This window comes from Cynocephalus volans, chromosome 12, assembly GCF_027409185.1.
Source record: "Cynocephalus volans isolate mCynVol1 chromosome 12, mCynVol1.pri, whole genome shotgun sequence".
In the NCBI taxonomy this organism is placed as follows: Eukaryota; Metazoa; Chordata; class Mammalia; order Dermoptera; family Cynocephalidae; genus Cynocephalus; species Cynocephalus volans.
This window is the reverse complement of record NC_084471.1, coordinates 70,783,190-70,799,721: the sequence shown is the minus strand read 5'-3', so window position 1 is coordinate 70,799,721 and position 16,532 is coordinate 70,783,190. Positions and strand designations below refer to the sequence as shown.

General features: G+C 46.1%; 1 protein-coding gene across 4 annotated transcripts; it reads right to left on the bottom strand.

Annotated features, from left to right (window-relative positions):
• Nucleotides 1-1,798: 1,798 nt before the first annotated feature.
• DDX23 (DEAD-box helicase 23) lies at nt 1,799-15,128 on the bottom strand. 4 transcript variants are annotated; one of them, XM_063075925.1, is made up of 18 exons: nt 15,054-15,124; nt 12,381-12,526; nt 11,050-11,263; nt 10,353-10,463; nt 9,299-9,392; nt 9,122-9,187; nt 8,435-8,573; nt 8,019-8,152; nt 7,774-7,886; nt 7,386-7,529; nt 7,060-7,285; nt 6,602-6,747; nt 6,004-6,181; nt 5,011-5,253; nt 4,426-4,577; nt 4,087-4,195; nt 3,179-3,353; nt 1,799-2,710 (listed from the first exon to the last, which is right to left on the bottom strand). In XM_063075925.1, exons 3-18 carry the CDS (start codon nt 11,256-11,258, stop codon nt 2,487-2,489), a joined length of 2,463 nt encoding a protein of 820 aa, XP_062931995.1. In that variant the 5' UTR covers nt 11,259-11,263; nt 12,381-12,526; nt 15,054-15,124; the 3' UTR covers nt 1,799-2,486. The 4 variants fall into 4 exon arrangements, with proteins under 4 accessions (XP_062931995.1, XP_062931994.1, XP_062931991.1 ...); XM_063075924.1 differs by having other exon boundaries at nt 11,050-11,258; XM_063075921.1 differs by lacking the exon at nt 12,381-12,526 and having other exon boundaries at nt 11,050-11,258; nt 15,054-15,128.
• Between the last annotated feature and the right edge of the window lie 1,404 nt (nt 15,129-16,532).

Here is a 16,532-nt window from a genome sequence, read left to right as displayed (position 1 = left end):
GTCACAGTGACCCCCTAGGCTCCCACTGCAGGTACTAGCTGTGTGTTCTGCACCCCTGGCACCTTCCTCTCCTCCTGCACAAGAAGCTGCCCCACTGGGTAGTACCCTCAGGCCAGGACCCCCTTAATAGGGGCCTTCCCACTAGACTCAGGGAAGGGATGCTCCCCCAAAGTGACAAGAGGGTGGGGGTGTGGGTAACATGACATGAGGAAGAAACAAGGTCCCTGAGCAGGCACAAGTCCTAACATTCTAGGGACTCAGGGGTGGTGCTTTGGAGTCCAAGTGCCTCCACTTGTCTTGTCTCACTGTCACGCATTAGAAATGAGACAATCAAAGCCCAACAGGCTAGCACTCCCATCCGTCAGCTGGGGTGGGGCATCCATGTACAAGACTGGAGCAGCAGGCAGGCTAGACTGGGGCCAGAGAAAGATTTCACAGCTGAAGGAGGCTCCTGGAGGAAAGCACAGGCTTCTCCTGCAAAGAAGCTTCTTAACATCTGACAGGACCAGGGACCAAGAGCATGGTCAAGTCAAATGGCAGAGGGGAACCAACCTGAATTAGGGGTCTGGGAAGGGAGGGTGTGTGCAGCAGAGGATGGATGGAACAGCTTCGGGGGCCTCCTTGCCTTTTCTTTCTTTGCCCTTGCATCTTGTCATTTCTGTTCTTGTCCCTCATGCCTCCTGGGAGATATGGGCTCCAGACTTTGTTCCGTGACTCATAGCTGCTGGTTAGGTTAGGGTTAGATGGGGAGAGATAGGATCCAGCATACAGCCCCCAGAGGCCCTGTGTACCTGGCTACCCTTGCCTTAAGGCTCTAGTGTGACCTCCAGAGCATGCTCCACAAGACCCTGCCCCACCTCACTGTCATCACTAATAAACACCATGCACAGTCCCTCAGGCTTCGGTTCTATCTATGGCTCATGTGGTCAGGTTCCTCACTATGTGGCCCAACTCTGGAGGAGTAAAAGTATTATGGTCTCCCTTCTCTCTCAAAGAGGCCATTGAGTGGGAAGAGGAAAAGGGCAGAACTGGGGGAAGCACTATACTCCCAGGCACCCCCACCAACCCCCGCTCATGCCCAAGTCTCTGGAGGGAGACATTCAGCACCACAGAAGAGACTTGTTCTGGGAAGTAGGGAAAAAGAGGCTTAGTCACAGCTTTACACCGTCCTTGCCTAAGGCCAAAAAGGCCCTAGAAGTAGCTGCAACTTGGATTCCATGTATGTGTTCAGCTCTTTCTGAGGGGTAAGGAAGTTGCAAGTGAGTAGGGGGCTCAGGGGGAGAACCAAGGCCCTGAAGCCCCCTCAACACAACCTAACTCAGCTGCACCCAGTTCCTCACCCTTTGATGACTGTGGTGCCCATCCCTCCTTTTACCATCCCTGTCCATGAGCAATGATCTCAGCAACTAGGGAGCCCCAAGGAAGGGTACTGAGACTAGGTATCAGGCAAGAAGAGACGGGGTGAAGAGTGGTTCCAACTGTGCTTCACCTGTCAAAGTTTCACAACTGCTGTCCTTTCCCATCCTTGTGCAAAGCTCCCTAGTGGGTGTCCAGGCTAGGGTCACAAGTTATGTGCGGCTACAGCAGAGGGAAGGTGCATTGTGATTCTGCTGCCATGGCTCTTCCATCTCCCCTCAAGTGCTAACTATAGACTTAGGCTATCAGCTGAGACCCTAGGCTCTTCTCTCGATGTGATTATCTCATTTTCCATGCCAACCCACCATGCCCAGTACTATCTCCTTTCCTGTGATACCAAGGAGAACCTGGGAAATGAGTTAAGCTAGAACTAGACACAGCCTTAGTTTCATGTATTTATTCTCAGAACATACAAACTCATCTTCTCAGAGAATAGAAAACAGAAATTTTACTCAGTGACTTAAAGATGGACACAGCCAGCATCACCCTGTCCCCACATCTACTAAAAAAATTCCCAGGGGAAGGGATGCCTAGAGTGCACAGCACCCCTTGGCATGGGGCCGTACACAGCTCTAAAGGCTCTCAACTTGTTTTATAATCCAAATGGGAAAATGGCTGTCAAAATGACAACAAGAGTCCAAGGTCCATAATCCTCACGGTGCAGGTTATCTAGGGCAATGATGCTGCTGCAGTTTACAGCTACATAGTCTGTGCTGAAGGAGATCCCATCCAAGCAGCCAGGTTTTTGTTCAGTTGTGGGGGTAATGCCAACTGGCTGCCCCATAACCTGGCAAGAGCTGATGGCCCAGTGCAATCCCAAAGCCCCTAGATGGGCAGTGCTGCACCCAAATTTGTGGTAATTTGCTCCCTCTGCTTCCTATAGCATCTTCCTGTCCCTTTTGCAGCTCCACACTCAGGCTTCCAGACCTGAGGGTCTAGGCCAGGGAGTTTGTTTCCTAAGCCCCAATAACCCAAGAGTGAGGACACGGAAAGAGGGATATGAGGGTCCTGAAGAACAGGCATCAGGGAGCTTCAGAGCATACCCTCGAACCCATGGGAAGAGTGCTGTGTCAAGCAAAGATGGTCTCTTCCCGGCGCTTCTTGGTGAGGATGGTGCCTGGCTTGTGCTGGGCATCTGGGTGGTTGGCTAGCTCGGGGGGGCAGGAAGACACTGGGCTTTCCAGGATGGCTTGCTTCAGCTCATAGAACACAGCAGAGTCCTCTTTGGTGAGGAAGGTGATAGCTACACCACTCTTGCCTGCTCGTCCCGTGCGGCCAATGCGATGGATGTAATCTGGGGAGTGGGAGGAAGGTCACTCAGTACCAGGCCAGATGCCCTGGTGAGCAGTGTCTAAAGCCTCCACTTCTAAAGGCATCCTCCCCGCTGTACCACCAAAGGCTATAAATACACCTTGTGCTGCTTTAAGCTGAAGTGCCTCTAGTGCTCTCCACTGGTGTCTGTCTCCCCACTACCTCTACTGATTGTGTTCATCCTACCACACTAAGATGGAGGGTTGCCTAGCTCCATTCTTGTCCACATCCCTGAGGACAGAAGTGTTATTCCAGGTGCTGGGATAACAAACCCAGGTGAGGTAAAGGGCAGGAGCTCTTCTCACTGGGACAAGTAACCCCAGGCTCAGAGCTATGAGAGATGGCAGCAATAGCCTTCTCAGTGCAGCACCCACTCAAAGTTGGCTTTGAGTGGGAAGAGATAAGGAGTGTCACTTTACCCTGCATTGAAGCTGCTTTTGCTTGCACTTACCTTCAATATTTTTGGCCATATCATAGTTGACAACCATAGAAACATCTTGGATGTCGATACCACGACCAGCCACATCCGTAGCCACCAAAATATCCTTGGCCCCAGCCTTGAGGTTGGATAGTGCAAACTCTCGCTGCTCCTGGCCTTTTCCACCATGCAGTGTACAAGCATTGTACTGTTGGAAGAGTGATGAGGTGAAGAAAGAGCAATGGGATCATGGAAAGACACAGAAGTTAACAGGGAATGGCGATAGAGTGCGGGGGGGGGGTGTTGGAGAGTGCAGTGGGGTAGGAGAAAGGGAAGGAGGCAAGAGAAAGAACAAGTGCAACTGCAAAACGAGCAGAGAATAAATGAGCTGGAGAAAGGGGCAGGAGAGAATGGGGTGTGGAGTGGCAAGGACAGACTAAGGTTTAGGGCAAAGCAATCAGCAGTGAGATGTGGAGCCAGACAGATGAGAAGTACTCAAAGAAAATTGGGGGAGAGATTAGGGTGGAAAGCAGGGATCAAGAAATTTAAGGAAGTTGAAGAGTTGAGTGGTGAGGACACAGCCTTCCCCCTGAGCACCAGTATCAGGAGTAAAGGACACTGATTACCAACATCTCCCTCCTGACTCCATCATGTCCTCTCCCAAACATATAAACCCAACAGCTTTGACCCCAGCCCTACCACAACTGTATGAAGACACAGCGCAGTTCTGGCTGTCACTGCTGGAATGGAGAGGGAGTCCTAGCAATTGACCCAGTTCTCCTTATCCCTTCAAACCACCCTATTCCCTCTGGCCCTGTCTCGCTGAATACAGAGAGATTAAAAGAATGGGTGAGCATTGAAAGCAGGAGCCGAGGGGGTCCCTCTAGTTTCAGAAGGCAGCACCACGGAGGCCAGACTTTGTTCTCCCCTGCCAGGCATACCCCCATCTTCTCCAGGGATTTGGCCAAAACATCGCAACCCTTCTTCTGGTTGACAAAAATGATGATGGGTGGATCAAAGCCTTGCTCCAAGATTGCCAGCAGCTTTTTCCTGGGGAGATGTGGAAGAAGAGAAAAACAAGATGCATAACATCTCCCACTCCAAGTGAAATGCCCAACCCTGACCTATGAACACCAATTCCAGGGTCTTCAATGCCCATGGCATTCTGAACAAAAAACAGAAACTCTTCAACATGGCAGAGCAATTGCCCTGAAGCCCGCATTCACACTCAAAGCCTTTCTTTCTCCACCCTGTTTCCCATGGCTCAGTTGCCCCCGTACCTCTTTTCTGACTCTGACATGAGGAAGACCTTCTGTTCCACACGTTCATGGGGCTTGCCTGCAGAGCCAATGTACACCACAGCAGGTCGCCGAAGATAGCTCCTTGCCAGACGCTCCACTGCTGGGGGCATGGTGGCCGTGAACATGACTGTCTATGAAAACAGGAGGCTCAGCCCTGGGCCCAGGCAGACATGATTACATATCCCACTGTCACCATAGGCAGCTCAGCCTAGGCTAAAGAATCCAAAATGAGCCATGGTGTAAGCTTTAATAGGCACCACCTTAGCTTTCCTTTGCCTTCCCATCTTTCCCCCAGAACTTGTTCGAGGCACCTTACATCTTACGATGACAGGAAGGACTAAGAGAATTTGCTAGCAACCTAGTATTGGGTAGTGGCATGATTCTTTACAATCATTTTTCTAGGGCTGAGCTAAATAGCTCCATCCCTAGGACTATCAGAGGACTGGCCATAGGCATACCGCACCATTCTGGAAACATGTACTCTGGGCCCACCTAAGGCAAGAAGGGTCTGAAAGTAAGTTGAGAATTTGCCCAACTTTTCCCAACCCAGGGAAGCAGCCTTACTTGGCGGTACTTATGTTTTCCTGACTCAAAGTTAGCCAACATCTTCTCAGGGTCCTCAGCCTCATCAGTATCTGGCTTCTGATTGCTGACAGGCATGTGCTCCAGGATCTTCTGGACATCTGGCTCAAAGCCCATGTCAATCATCCTATCTGCCTCATCCAGAACCACATAGGTACAGCGGCTCAGCACCAGGTAGCGGTTCTCCAGCACATCAATCAGACGTCCCGGGGTAGCAATCACAATCTAGGGGGTACAGTGTAATCAGATATGATCCTAGCAGGTACCCCCTTCTTTTCTCTCCTATGAACTATTCATCCACTTGGGTGACACACTTCCAATGCAAAGGAACTTGGGCCCCAGCCTCCAGTTATGTTTAGCAGTAATGGTTTCTGAGAACTAGTATGAAATCACTTGTTGCTACTTTGTTTTTTTTTTTTCAGAATGAATGGGATCTCTGAGCAAGGTCCAGGGGTTAGACAGAGGAAGTAAAATCAGAAGGAACTTTCTTAGATGGGAGAGAAACTAAGGGATACTGTGGAGGAGGCTGTATAAAGGGATTACACTTTGAAGTCTACAGAAGACTCAATTCCTGTGGCAGACTTCTCATAAAAAGCTCTCCTCCCCTTTCCTGAGAAAAAGGCAATGCACGAAGTCAATGACATGATCTAGTAGAGTAATTAAGATGTCAGGCTTTGAATATGAACCTAGCCCATTGGCAGCTTTGTGTGACTCAGGCCAAGTCATTAACCTGAGCCTCAGCTGCATTTATAAAATGGAGATACCACTACCTATCCTCATATGGTTGTCGTTAGAATTACGATATATATGATATATATTGTGCTCTATAATCCCTGGTGTAATAATAATAGCACATATACATAAACCAGGTCCTTTCTTCATTTTCCTGTACATCTATTCCAGAAACTAGAAACAGAGCCCCAAGATAGAGAGCCTTCCCATACAGCAGGCCGGCTGCCGGTGAGGGAAACATACCTCACAACCCATGCGCAACCTGAAGCCCTGGTCTTCTCTGGAGATGCCACCAATGACAGCCACAGTGCGGATACCTAGGGGTTTCCCAAACTTGATAGTTTCTTCCTCAATCTGCTGTGCCAACTCACGGGTGGGAGCCAGGATGATGGCATAAGGGCCCTGGTCTGATTCTTCAATCCTGTGGTAAATGGGCGTCCCAGAGCTTCATGAGCTTTTGGTTCTTATCCAACCACGAACAGGAGCAAGACAAAGTCACTCTAAGGATAGCTATGGGAATGAGGAGGATGGTGGGAAAAGGACAATGATCCCACTTAAAAACCAGAGACTCAAAAAAATAATAATAATAAATAAGTTTAAAAAAATAAATAAATAACACCAGAGATTCCAGGATAGCAAAGTTCTCCAGGGAGTGGTCCTTGCCAGAGACAAAATTATATACTTCTTTGAGATCATGATCCAATTATTCCCTAATACCCAACCCAGAACAAAGAAAGGAGCTTCTGATTATAGATGTAAAAAAGAAAACCAAACACTCATCTGCCATTTTCACCTTTCCTACCTAGCCAAACCCACTCCAACCAGTGCCAACTGACCCCACCTGTCAATTTTGGGAAGCGTGGTGATCCAGACCAGCAATGGGATGAGGAAGGCTGCTGTCTTGCCACTGCCAGTCTCAGCCACACCAATGATGTCACGATTCTGTAGCCCAATGGGAATTGCCTGACGCTGGATAGGTGTTGGTTCCTACAGTGACCCAGAGAAAAAGTAAGGGGTATAGGCAGAATTATACTATCTAGGTTACTGCTGACAGAGAGGGCACATATGCTAACGTAATGGAAGGACACCAAGAACAGTTCACAGAAATAGGGACCTGAGAAGAAACACAATTATTAATGGACAAACTTCTACCAGAAAGTGATACACATGGTCACCTTGGTGCCCACTGGCAGAGAAGCCATCAAACAGTCAAGGAACAAAGTTCTCTATTCCCTAAGTTTGTATCCTCTAGAACGTAAAAACTTTTCAGGCCTCTCAGTCTAATCTGCCCCTCCTTACCTTGTAGCCACACTTATCAATGACCTCCAAGATGTGTGGGGGCAGAGATGAATCCTTCCAGGATCGGATGGGATTGGGGATCTTGCCACCTTTAGTGGTGATGCTATAGTCCTCACGGAAGATCCGCCAGTCCCTGTCTGTCATCTCATCTAACTTCTTCTGGGACCAATGACGATCATCCCAGCGCTGCTTGGCTTCCTTCTTTCGAAGTTTGCGGAGTCTTGCCCTGGTGCAGGATGTGAGGAGTAGATGGAATCAGTACACTTCGACTACATTCTGTAGAGACTCTGGGTTCTACCCACCCACCCACAGCCCTGATCACTCACTCCTCCTGCTCCTTTTCTTCCAGTGTTCGCCTCTTCTCCATTAGGTCTCCATAGAAACGTGACTGCTCTCGTTTCTGCTGCTTTAGGTCAATGCCTGCAATGAAGCCCCGCCCCAACAACTGCACCTGGTGCCGTTCTTTGTACCTGGGATTGAGACAGGAGGAAAAAGGAGAAAGAACTGTTATAGCAGCAGGAGGAAGGGGCAGACTACTAATATGTAACAGTTCCTTCCTAGCCAGGGTCTTTCCTCACCCAGAGGGCAGGCTGACTACTAGTATACTAATTTTCCCATTCCAGCTTATTTTACTTCTTCTGACTCTGTAGTCACCGGCTCTCTCTAAGCCCATCTGGTGTAAAAGACCTAGCACTCAGGCCCAAAGCCACTCACAGGGGGTTGTAGTCGATGGATGTGTCTTCAGATGCATCCCACTCAAAGACAAACTTGCGGTCATTGAGATGCCTCGTTCTGCGCCGCTTTTTTATGCCACCCAGGTAACGCTCCTGCCCAGGGAGAGAGCATAAAGTGTATCAACCTTGAGGCCCAAATCTCATATGCAGAGATCAGAATGGCCAAATCACTAAACCACATTTTTGTGTGTATGAGGAAAGTGAAGATGGAGCCCAGGCCTGCACCTTAATGGCATGCAGTTCCTTGCTCTTATCCTTCTCTTCCCGGATCTTCTGTCGCCCTTCCTCATCCTCATTTCCATTGGTCTCCCGCTCCATCCTCTCCCTGCGTTCCCGACGTTCCCGTTCCTGAGGGTCTTCTGCAGACCAAATAAAGCAAAGCTGCAGAAGAGCTCAGTGGGAAAAAAAAGGGAGAGGGAATGGAGGGAATCCAGATAATGGACACCACATGAGAAAAAATGGGGTATATTTACGATACATGGAAAATGGAAATCTAACAAAGATATTCTCATAAACTCACACCATTCTTCCCTCTTCTAAATTCCAGAGCAAACAGGTTTCTATCTCTCCTAGGTGACACTCTAATCCCATACCATCTTTTCCTATCCCACCCAGGGGCTACATAGGCTAGAAAAACAAACCCAACATCTTCCTGCCCAAGTCTTGGAACTGTTTCCTTTTCTTCCTCTCTTCTTCAAGCATCCTCTGCCGCTCTTCCACCTCCTGCTGCCGCCGTTTTAGAGCTTCAGCCTCTCGTTCTGCTTTGGAGAGGAACTTGGGCTACAAAACAGATTAGAACTATAAACAAAGGATCAGGGAGCAGGGTAGAAGAAAATCACTGATGGGGAGATGGCAGAGAGCCCAAAAATATTTGTTCAGGCATTAAATCTGTTGAGGAAAACACAAATAAGCCTAGGACCTGTTATGAATGAACTATGTCCCCCCACAAATTAATATGTTCAAGTCCTAATCCCCAAAACCTAAGATGTGACTGTATTTGGAGACAGGGCCTTTAGAGAGGTGATTAAGTTAAAACGAGGCTGTTAGAGTGGGCCCTGATCCAATTTGATTGGTGTCCTTATAAGAAGAAATTTGGACAAAGAGACACCAGGGGCACATGTACACAGAGGAAAGACCATGTGAAGACAGAGGAAGAAGACAGCCATCTACAAGCCAAGGGGCGAGGCCTCAGAAGAAACAACCCCACTGACACTTTGATCTCCAGCATCCAGAACTGGGAGAAAATTAATTTGTTGTTGAAGCCACCCAGACTGTGGTATTTTGTTATGGCAGCCTGAGCAGACTAATACAGACCCACAAGTTCTTACCTTAGCCTCAGCTTCTTCCTCAGCCTTTTTCTTGGCCAGAAGTTCCTCCAGGGATAATGGCTGGGCCTGAAGATAAAAAACAGAACTTCAGTCCATAAAGGCTCTCTCCCTTTTAAAGAACAACAAAGCAGTGCTCGAGTTGAAGAGGAAGATGAAAAAATCCTTCTTCTCCTTTACCTTAGGCTTCTTATCACCATGCTCATCCTCTTCATCCTTCTTAGAGTCTCTGTCCTTCCGAGATTTAAAATCTTTTCCTCGGCCAGGAGATAAGCTTTAAGGAAAAGGAACAAGAAAGGTCCGTATTGCTGTCTTACCCCAGCCCCTGGATGAGGTTCAGGCTGAGGGCTAGAAGTTTTCCCATGAATCAACAAGCCTAACCCATGATCGTCCATCATGTCCTGAAGTTCTCTTAGCAGGCACAGTCACTCTGCCTGCTCTGAAACATAATTATGGGCGTATCTTGGCCCCATCCTACCTGGATCTCCTTTTCTGAGACTAATCTCCTCTTCCAGGAAGTAGGCATTCACTACTAACATCAAAAAATATTTCCTCCAAACAGCAATTGCACATTGAAAAAAAAACCCTCCTTAACTTTATAATATACAATGGATTTACCCTACATGGCCACCCCCACAAGCCAAGGAGATACTGCTGCTATACATATCCCCTCATCATTTTTCCTTCCTATCAGTCCCAGCAATACTTTACTCGTACCTGCTATTGGCTTAATCTACAAGAGATTTCAAACAACCCCACTGAATTTCTGTTATGAGCACTCTGTCCTTTGCCTTGAATTCTAACCTACACATTCAGGACGTAATAAAAAAACTTTGCACAGAAAGTTCCCACAAGAAAGAGATCAAGACACGGGGGCATTAAGCTATTCCAACAAATACATATTGTATATCCTGGGTAGGAAATAGAATGGCCCAATGGAGCTAATGGAATGTTTTGTAGGCTGATAACCTTTTCAAACTAATTTCTAAAATCTACAAACAAGTTGAGTCTCAAAGGGTTGTGACTTCACTAACTATTACACTTCCTAAAGAAGATACGTGGGCTGACCAGTTAGCTCAGTTGGTTAGAGCATGGTGCTGGTAACATCAAGCACCAAGGTCCATGGTTTGGTGCTAACAGAAATTTACTTTCCTATGAGGCTGAGCCAGCTCAGATGCAGAGGCAAAAAAGATGGGAACATTCCTCTAACGCCCACACTCATTCCCTCAGGTACCTGGATCGTTTACGGTCCTTGTCCCGTCTGTGACCATCCTTGTCTCGATCTCGGTCCTTCTTATTCCGATCCCGCTCCTTATCGCGTTCTCGTTCTTTGTGCCGTCGTTCTCTGAAAGACAGCAAATTTAAGGAAGAAGTCATTTGAGATTTCCACAGTATTTTTATTCACTGCAGCCCTGAGAAGGTTCCCATGTTCTTTTCCCCCTAAAGTAATGTTTTACAAATTGGGAAATGGGTTTCCCAGGGAAGTTACAAGGGAATTCCAAAAAGATCTTATAGATCAGAGTTGTACTGCTAAATATTAATGGCAATGATAGACCATGGACTGTGTTAACAGGTGAACTACCTTCCTTGGTCATCTGGACCTTCATCTTATAAGTTCCCTCCTAACCTCTAAGAGATGGGTCAGTGAGGAAAACTGAAAACACCTGCAGGTCCAACTGGGCTAGGGATAGATTAATGTATGAAAAGTAGATTCCTAATACCAGAAGAATCAGAGGAACTAAGAATGGTGACTGGCCAGTTAGCTCAGTTGGTTAGCGCATGGTGTTGATAACACCAAGGTCCAGGGTTTGATCCCTGTACCAGCCAGCTGTCAAAAATACCCAAAAAAAACAAAAACAGAGGAATCAAGAATGAAGAAGTTTGAAATGTACTCTCCCTTCCCACATAACAGACATACAAAGCTACTTTACCTTTCTGTAGACTTGGAACGGGAACGGGAGCGAGAACGGCTACCTCCTCTGCGTCTATCCCTTGAACGATGCCGCTTCCTATCTTTAGATGGAGAAGACTTCCGGTCCCGGTCTCTGTCCCGCTCTCTGTCAGGAGTCCGTGATCGCTTCCTTTCCTCCTTGGAAGGTGATGCATCACGGTCCTTTTTGTCTGCCAGCTCTCCTGCCATCTGTCCTGGGTAAGAGGAGTACTTAATACTTATGTATTAGGTACTGCTCTAAACTTTTTATATATAATTCACTTAATCTCAGAACAACCCTATAAGGTAAATATATTAGTATGCCTACTTATAGATGAGGAAACTGAAGCTCCGTTATATAAAGTAACTTGCCTGAGGACACACTCTGGCTCTAGAGACCCATTCTTACTCATTATACTATACTGTCTCCCAGTGATTCCTTTTTATATATTCATTTTTAAATGTATAGAATTATATACCACATTTTTGTAATTAGACTACAAAAGAGTATTAAAAGAAGTGTTAGTGAATGATAGCATACCAGCTATTTCTAGAAACATCCTACATTGTTTATCGTAGGAATCTATTAGGTCTGACAGCCCACTAGGATCAGTCAACATATTTACATCTAAGAAAGATAACTTCTCTTTAGCTCATAAAGAAAGCTCAAAAAAGAAAAAGTGTAACTTTGAGATTTGGATTATAATCAGCACCACAATGAAAACCTGAATTTAAATGAAGAAACAAACACACTTTTACTCAGATTAAAAGAAATGCACCTCTAGTTATGCAATGGGAGAAATTTAGTGAAGGGTATAGAGGACCTCCATGCACATTTTTTTCCAACTTTCTGTCAATCTATAATTATTTCAAAATAAAACATTAAAAAAGAGAAATGTACCAAAAACTACAGTCGCAGAAGTCCTGACTGACATTCCCTACTCAGATTTTCACAGCCTTGACTGTCTACATTACCCAGTCTCATGAAAGATTTGAGCAGGAATTTTCTCTGTTCCCCTCCTACCTGACGAACGCTGAACACCATACCACACTGTCAACTGTTCCTTAGACTATGAAATCTAACTCAGCCGGAAGCTAAAATGATAGCAAGCCTGAATCTGCCTCATCATCATCATCATTATCCCTAAGACTCAGGATAAGACAGAACTGATTTTATCCCCATATGGTTAAGCTTTGGCTTATGATCCTCCTTTCCCATGCCATTCCTTGCCATATATCCTTAAGAAGGGAGAATGTATAAAGATGAGAAAAGAAAAATGAACAAACAGTACTTTCAAAAGGTGGAGACAACCCATTTTATCTCATAATTACCTAAGAAATGACTGAAGGTTTTATATCAGTACACCATGCATATCATATAGAAACACTTTTGTCTCAAGGCTGGCCGGTTAGCTCAGTTGGTTAGAGCATGGTGATGATAACACCAAGGTCCAGGGTTCGATCCCTGTACTGGCCAGCTGCCAAAAAAAAAAAGAAAGAAAGAAAGAAATACTTATGTCTTCCACTCATAGCTCTAAGAAAACAATCCAGAAGAAAGGCTATCTTCTCTATAAAGCATCCTAGATATCATTGATTCTTTCAACAAATATTCATTGAGCACCTATAAGGTGCCAAAAATTGTTCTAGGTACTGGAGCTATAGCAGTAAAGAAAATAAAGTCTCTGATTTCATAAAGCTTAAATTCTAGTGCAGCAGAGAGAATTCCAAATAGTAATGAGCACTAACGAAGAGAATAAAACAGGACAATAGGATGGGTAAGGTTATGGACAATAGATGGCTCAGGGAAGAATTTTTTAGTTGACATTTAAGGTGAGACAAATGATTGTAGAGAGACATGCAAAGATCAGGGAAAAGAATTTATTAGGTAGAAGGGACAGCAAGTACTAAGGCACTGGGGCAGGAACTAAGCAAGCATGTTTGCAAGGTAAAAACAGACTTGTGTGGCTGAACGGCACTGACCCAAGGGGAAGACTGGTTCAAGATTCAAGGTGATTTCAGTGAGGTAGGCAGAAGTCAGATCATGAAAATATATTATGGTCCAGAGCAAAAGAACCTTTATTTAATTAAACTGCCACAGGAACCTAGAAGGGCTTTAAACAGGAAGTGATATAATTTTACATTTTAAAAGAATTACTTTGGTGACCAGCAAGAAAATATATACTAGGGAAACAAGAGTGGAAACAGAACCACTGAGAATGCTATAACAGTAGTCTAGGCAAGAGATGACAATGACTTGTTTTAGAAAGGTGTCACCGAAGATGGAAAGAAGTAGACAGCTTCAGGGTATATTTTGGAAGCAGGGCCGACAGGACTTACTCATGAAGGGAGAAAGAGAAAGAAGGGACACAAAGATAGCTTCTAAATGTATGGTTTGAGGGCCGGCCTGTGGCTCACTCGGGAGAGTGTGGTGCTGATAACACCAAGGCCACAGGTTCGGATCCTACATAGGGATGGCAGGTTCGCTCACTGGCTGAGCGTGGTGCGGACAACACCAAGCCAAGGGTTAAGATCCCCTTACCGGTCATCTTTTTAAATAAATAAATAAATGTATGGTTTGAGCAACCTAATAGTTTGTAGTGTCATTATGAACCAACTGGAAAAAACTGGGGAAGGAAAAGATTTAGGAAGAAATCAAAAATTTCATTTTGGCCAGGTTGAGTGTGAGATGCCAATGAGACAACCAAGTGGAAATTCCTGGAAGGCAAATGGAAATGCAAATCTGGAACTCAGGAGACAGGATCTGGAGATAAAAATTTGAGTAACCAATACATAGATGGCTTTTAAAACCATGGGACACTAAATGATATTACCAAAATAGGCAGTATGGTTAAAGAAAAAAAATGAAGAGGACCCAGGATTGAATTCTGGAACACTCTAACATTTAGAGGTCAGGCATCAGAGGAACCAGAGAAAAAGACTGGAAAAAAGAAGCATCCAGTGAGAAAGGACGGAAAAAAAGGAAAGTAGGGCAACGCAGAAGTCAAAAACATGTTTCAAGGAGGGATCAACTGTGTCAAGTACCACTGAAGTAGAGAAAAACTAGGGGATAGATAAATGACTCTTACATTTGGAAAAATGGAAATTATAGTGATCTTGACAAGAGCTGTTTCTGTGGCATGGAGAAAGCAGAAACCCGAGTGGAGTGAGTTTGGAAGAAAATGGAAGTGAGAATAGGAAGACGGTAAATATAGGCAACTTTTATTATATCTACTTATCACAAGGGCCAGATAAGCTGGCCATGTTTTCCAGCGGCCTTCCTTTCAAATCTCCAGATCTTTGAGTTCTGCACTTCTTGTAACAAGAGCTGGAACAGATTCTTTTTTTCAGTCAATTAAGTATTCATCAAGCATTTACTGTATGCAAGGCCCAGTGCTAGGCTCTACAGGAGTTACCAAAGGAAATCCTGTGCACAGAAAGATTTTAGAACAATATAGGGGGTATGAAAGACATACCAAGATTAAAGCTCAGCTGAAGTATCATGAGAGTTCAAAGGAGTTTCCTTTCAATTGTAAAAGGTGATTTGGTAGGCTCCGTAGAGGAAGTATAGGTAGAATTGGAAGATATGTAATTGAGGGAGCGGAAAAGAAGTCATTCCCAGCAAAAGAAATATAGAAATACAGGCGGCACAGAGGAGGGAAAGCACGAACTGGTTCTGGGAGAAAAGCCATAGTTCCTCTTTGGCTGGAGCAAGGGCTACTCGAAGCATGAAAGAATAAGGTCAGACTGGGGGGTATCAAGACGCTGTGACCGTGGACAGAGGTCGGGGCCCGTAACATCGTCCAGGGACGTGGCCTGTGTCTCCAGGAACCAACACCCCCCAGGGCCCGCGCCCTTTTGCTCCTGCCCTTCAGAGCTTCCCAGGCTCAGGCCCCTTCCCTGAGGCGTTCTTCTTCGCCTCGTCCCGGAAGCAGGGGCCACCGCCATGCCCCCACTCTCGCCCTCTCTGCAAGCTCGTGGGAACCGCTTCCACCGCCTAGGACTCACCACCCCTGAGTCTGAACCGCCCAACGCGGCCTCAACGTCGCTGAGCAGTCGCCATCTTTCCCATTTCCTGGTCGCCGAGATGCACCCCCGGCGCGCTGCGAGCTGGGAAGGCGGGTTCCTGGTGTTGGGCGGCGCAGGCCGAGAGCAAGGCCCGAGAACTACTAATCCCAGAATGCACGGCGCGAGCGCCGGCCCGGGCCGCGTGGTCTGCTGGGTAATGTGGTTCGTCAAACCTTTGAGTCTGCGGGAGGAAGTTTTTTGTGGGCCCGTTTCCCGCAAGATGCTCTCCCGCTGCTTAGTCTTCCTGAATCTGCTGGTCTTCCTAGAAACTACAGTCAGTGACTATTATGGCTTGTGGCTTACACTGGAGAACTGTAAGGGCTTCCTTAGATGTCTGTAGCGCGTAATTATAACTAACAACTGCGGTAACGAAACAAATATTTACCGTTTGCGGAAAAGCGTTTTTACAAAAATTCTGTGATAGATTTTTAGCTGGACAAACTAAAGATTAGATTACAGGAGTAGCCCAGTATTTCACAATGAGATTGGTACAATTCTTCATTGTGGGGAACTATCCTAGGCTTAGGAGAACATTTTAGCAAGCGTGGCCTCGAAGCAGGGTGAATTGTGACAACTGAAAATGAGCCCACACAGTGGATTCCAGAGGCCTCCTGGAAGGATGGTATCTCCTGGGCCGTGGCGCCTGTTGTTTCAACAGTCCAGGTAGAACCCTGACTTCCTCATTTTCTTGCCCTTTGGAGTCTAGACAGTTGTCGGTTAGGCTATCTTGGTATTTTTGCTTCTTTCTTGTAGTTCCCTCTACTCAGATCTCCATTGAGCTTTTTTACCTCAAATGGTATGCTCACTTTATCTTTAGTCTCATGGGTTCATAATTCTTCCCCTCAAAACAAAACAAACATAGCAACTGCTAGGATGGATTAGATAACCAGAAGTGTCTTGTTCCTCCCTTCCCATTTTCCCATCATTAGCTTTGTTGTCTCGATCCTACGTGTCTGTAGGTCTGGCTTTTCTCTCTGAGTATGCTTTCATTTCTCAAGCAGAGCCTCGGGATAGAGCCAGATAATACGAAAGCCCTGGGCATCACGCACCATGGCCCAAAGTCACCCTAAGAGATCCAACTTCCGCTCTTTGATCTCTGCAGCCTTTGACGTCCCCGCTTCTACTCCAGAGAGTCCTGAAGGGAAAGTCTATCTTGGTGTAATTAATTCGGTGAACACTAGAGGGCTCTCCACTCACAGAATTGAACCCCAACTGAGAATCGGACGAAGGGATGGTGGGCCGGAATCTTTTAGAGGTGCAGGTACTGAAATATAAATAAAATTGAATTAAGAGGTGCAGGTACTGTTTTTCTTTAGAATCTTCTTAGTGCCCAACTCTGGGCTGGACATTCAACCTATGTTACTTATTTTACTTAGTTTTCATAACAGTATGAGATGGGTATTATCTCCATATTGCTGA

Excerpts from the sequence above, each read along its gene's own strand:
- DDX23 (XM_063075921.1), bottom strand. The coding sequence starts at position 11,258 with ATGGCAGGAGAGCTGGCAGACAAAAAGGACCGTGATGCATCACCTTCC. Across the intron at positions 8,153-8,434 it reads CTTGGGCAGGAAGATGTTGG|AAGACCCTCAGGAACGGGAA; the intron begins GTTTGTTTTTCT and ends TTTGGTCTGCAG. Across the intron at positions 5,254-6,003 it reads GGTTGCGCATGGGTTGTGAG|ATTGTGATTGCTACCCCGGG; the intron begins GTATGTTTCCCT and ends TGTACCCCCTAG.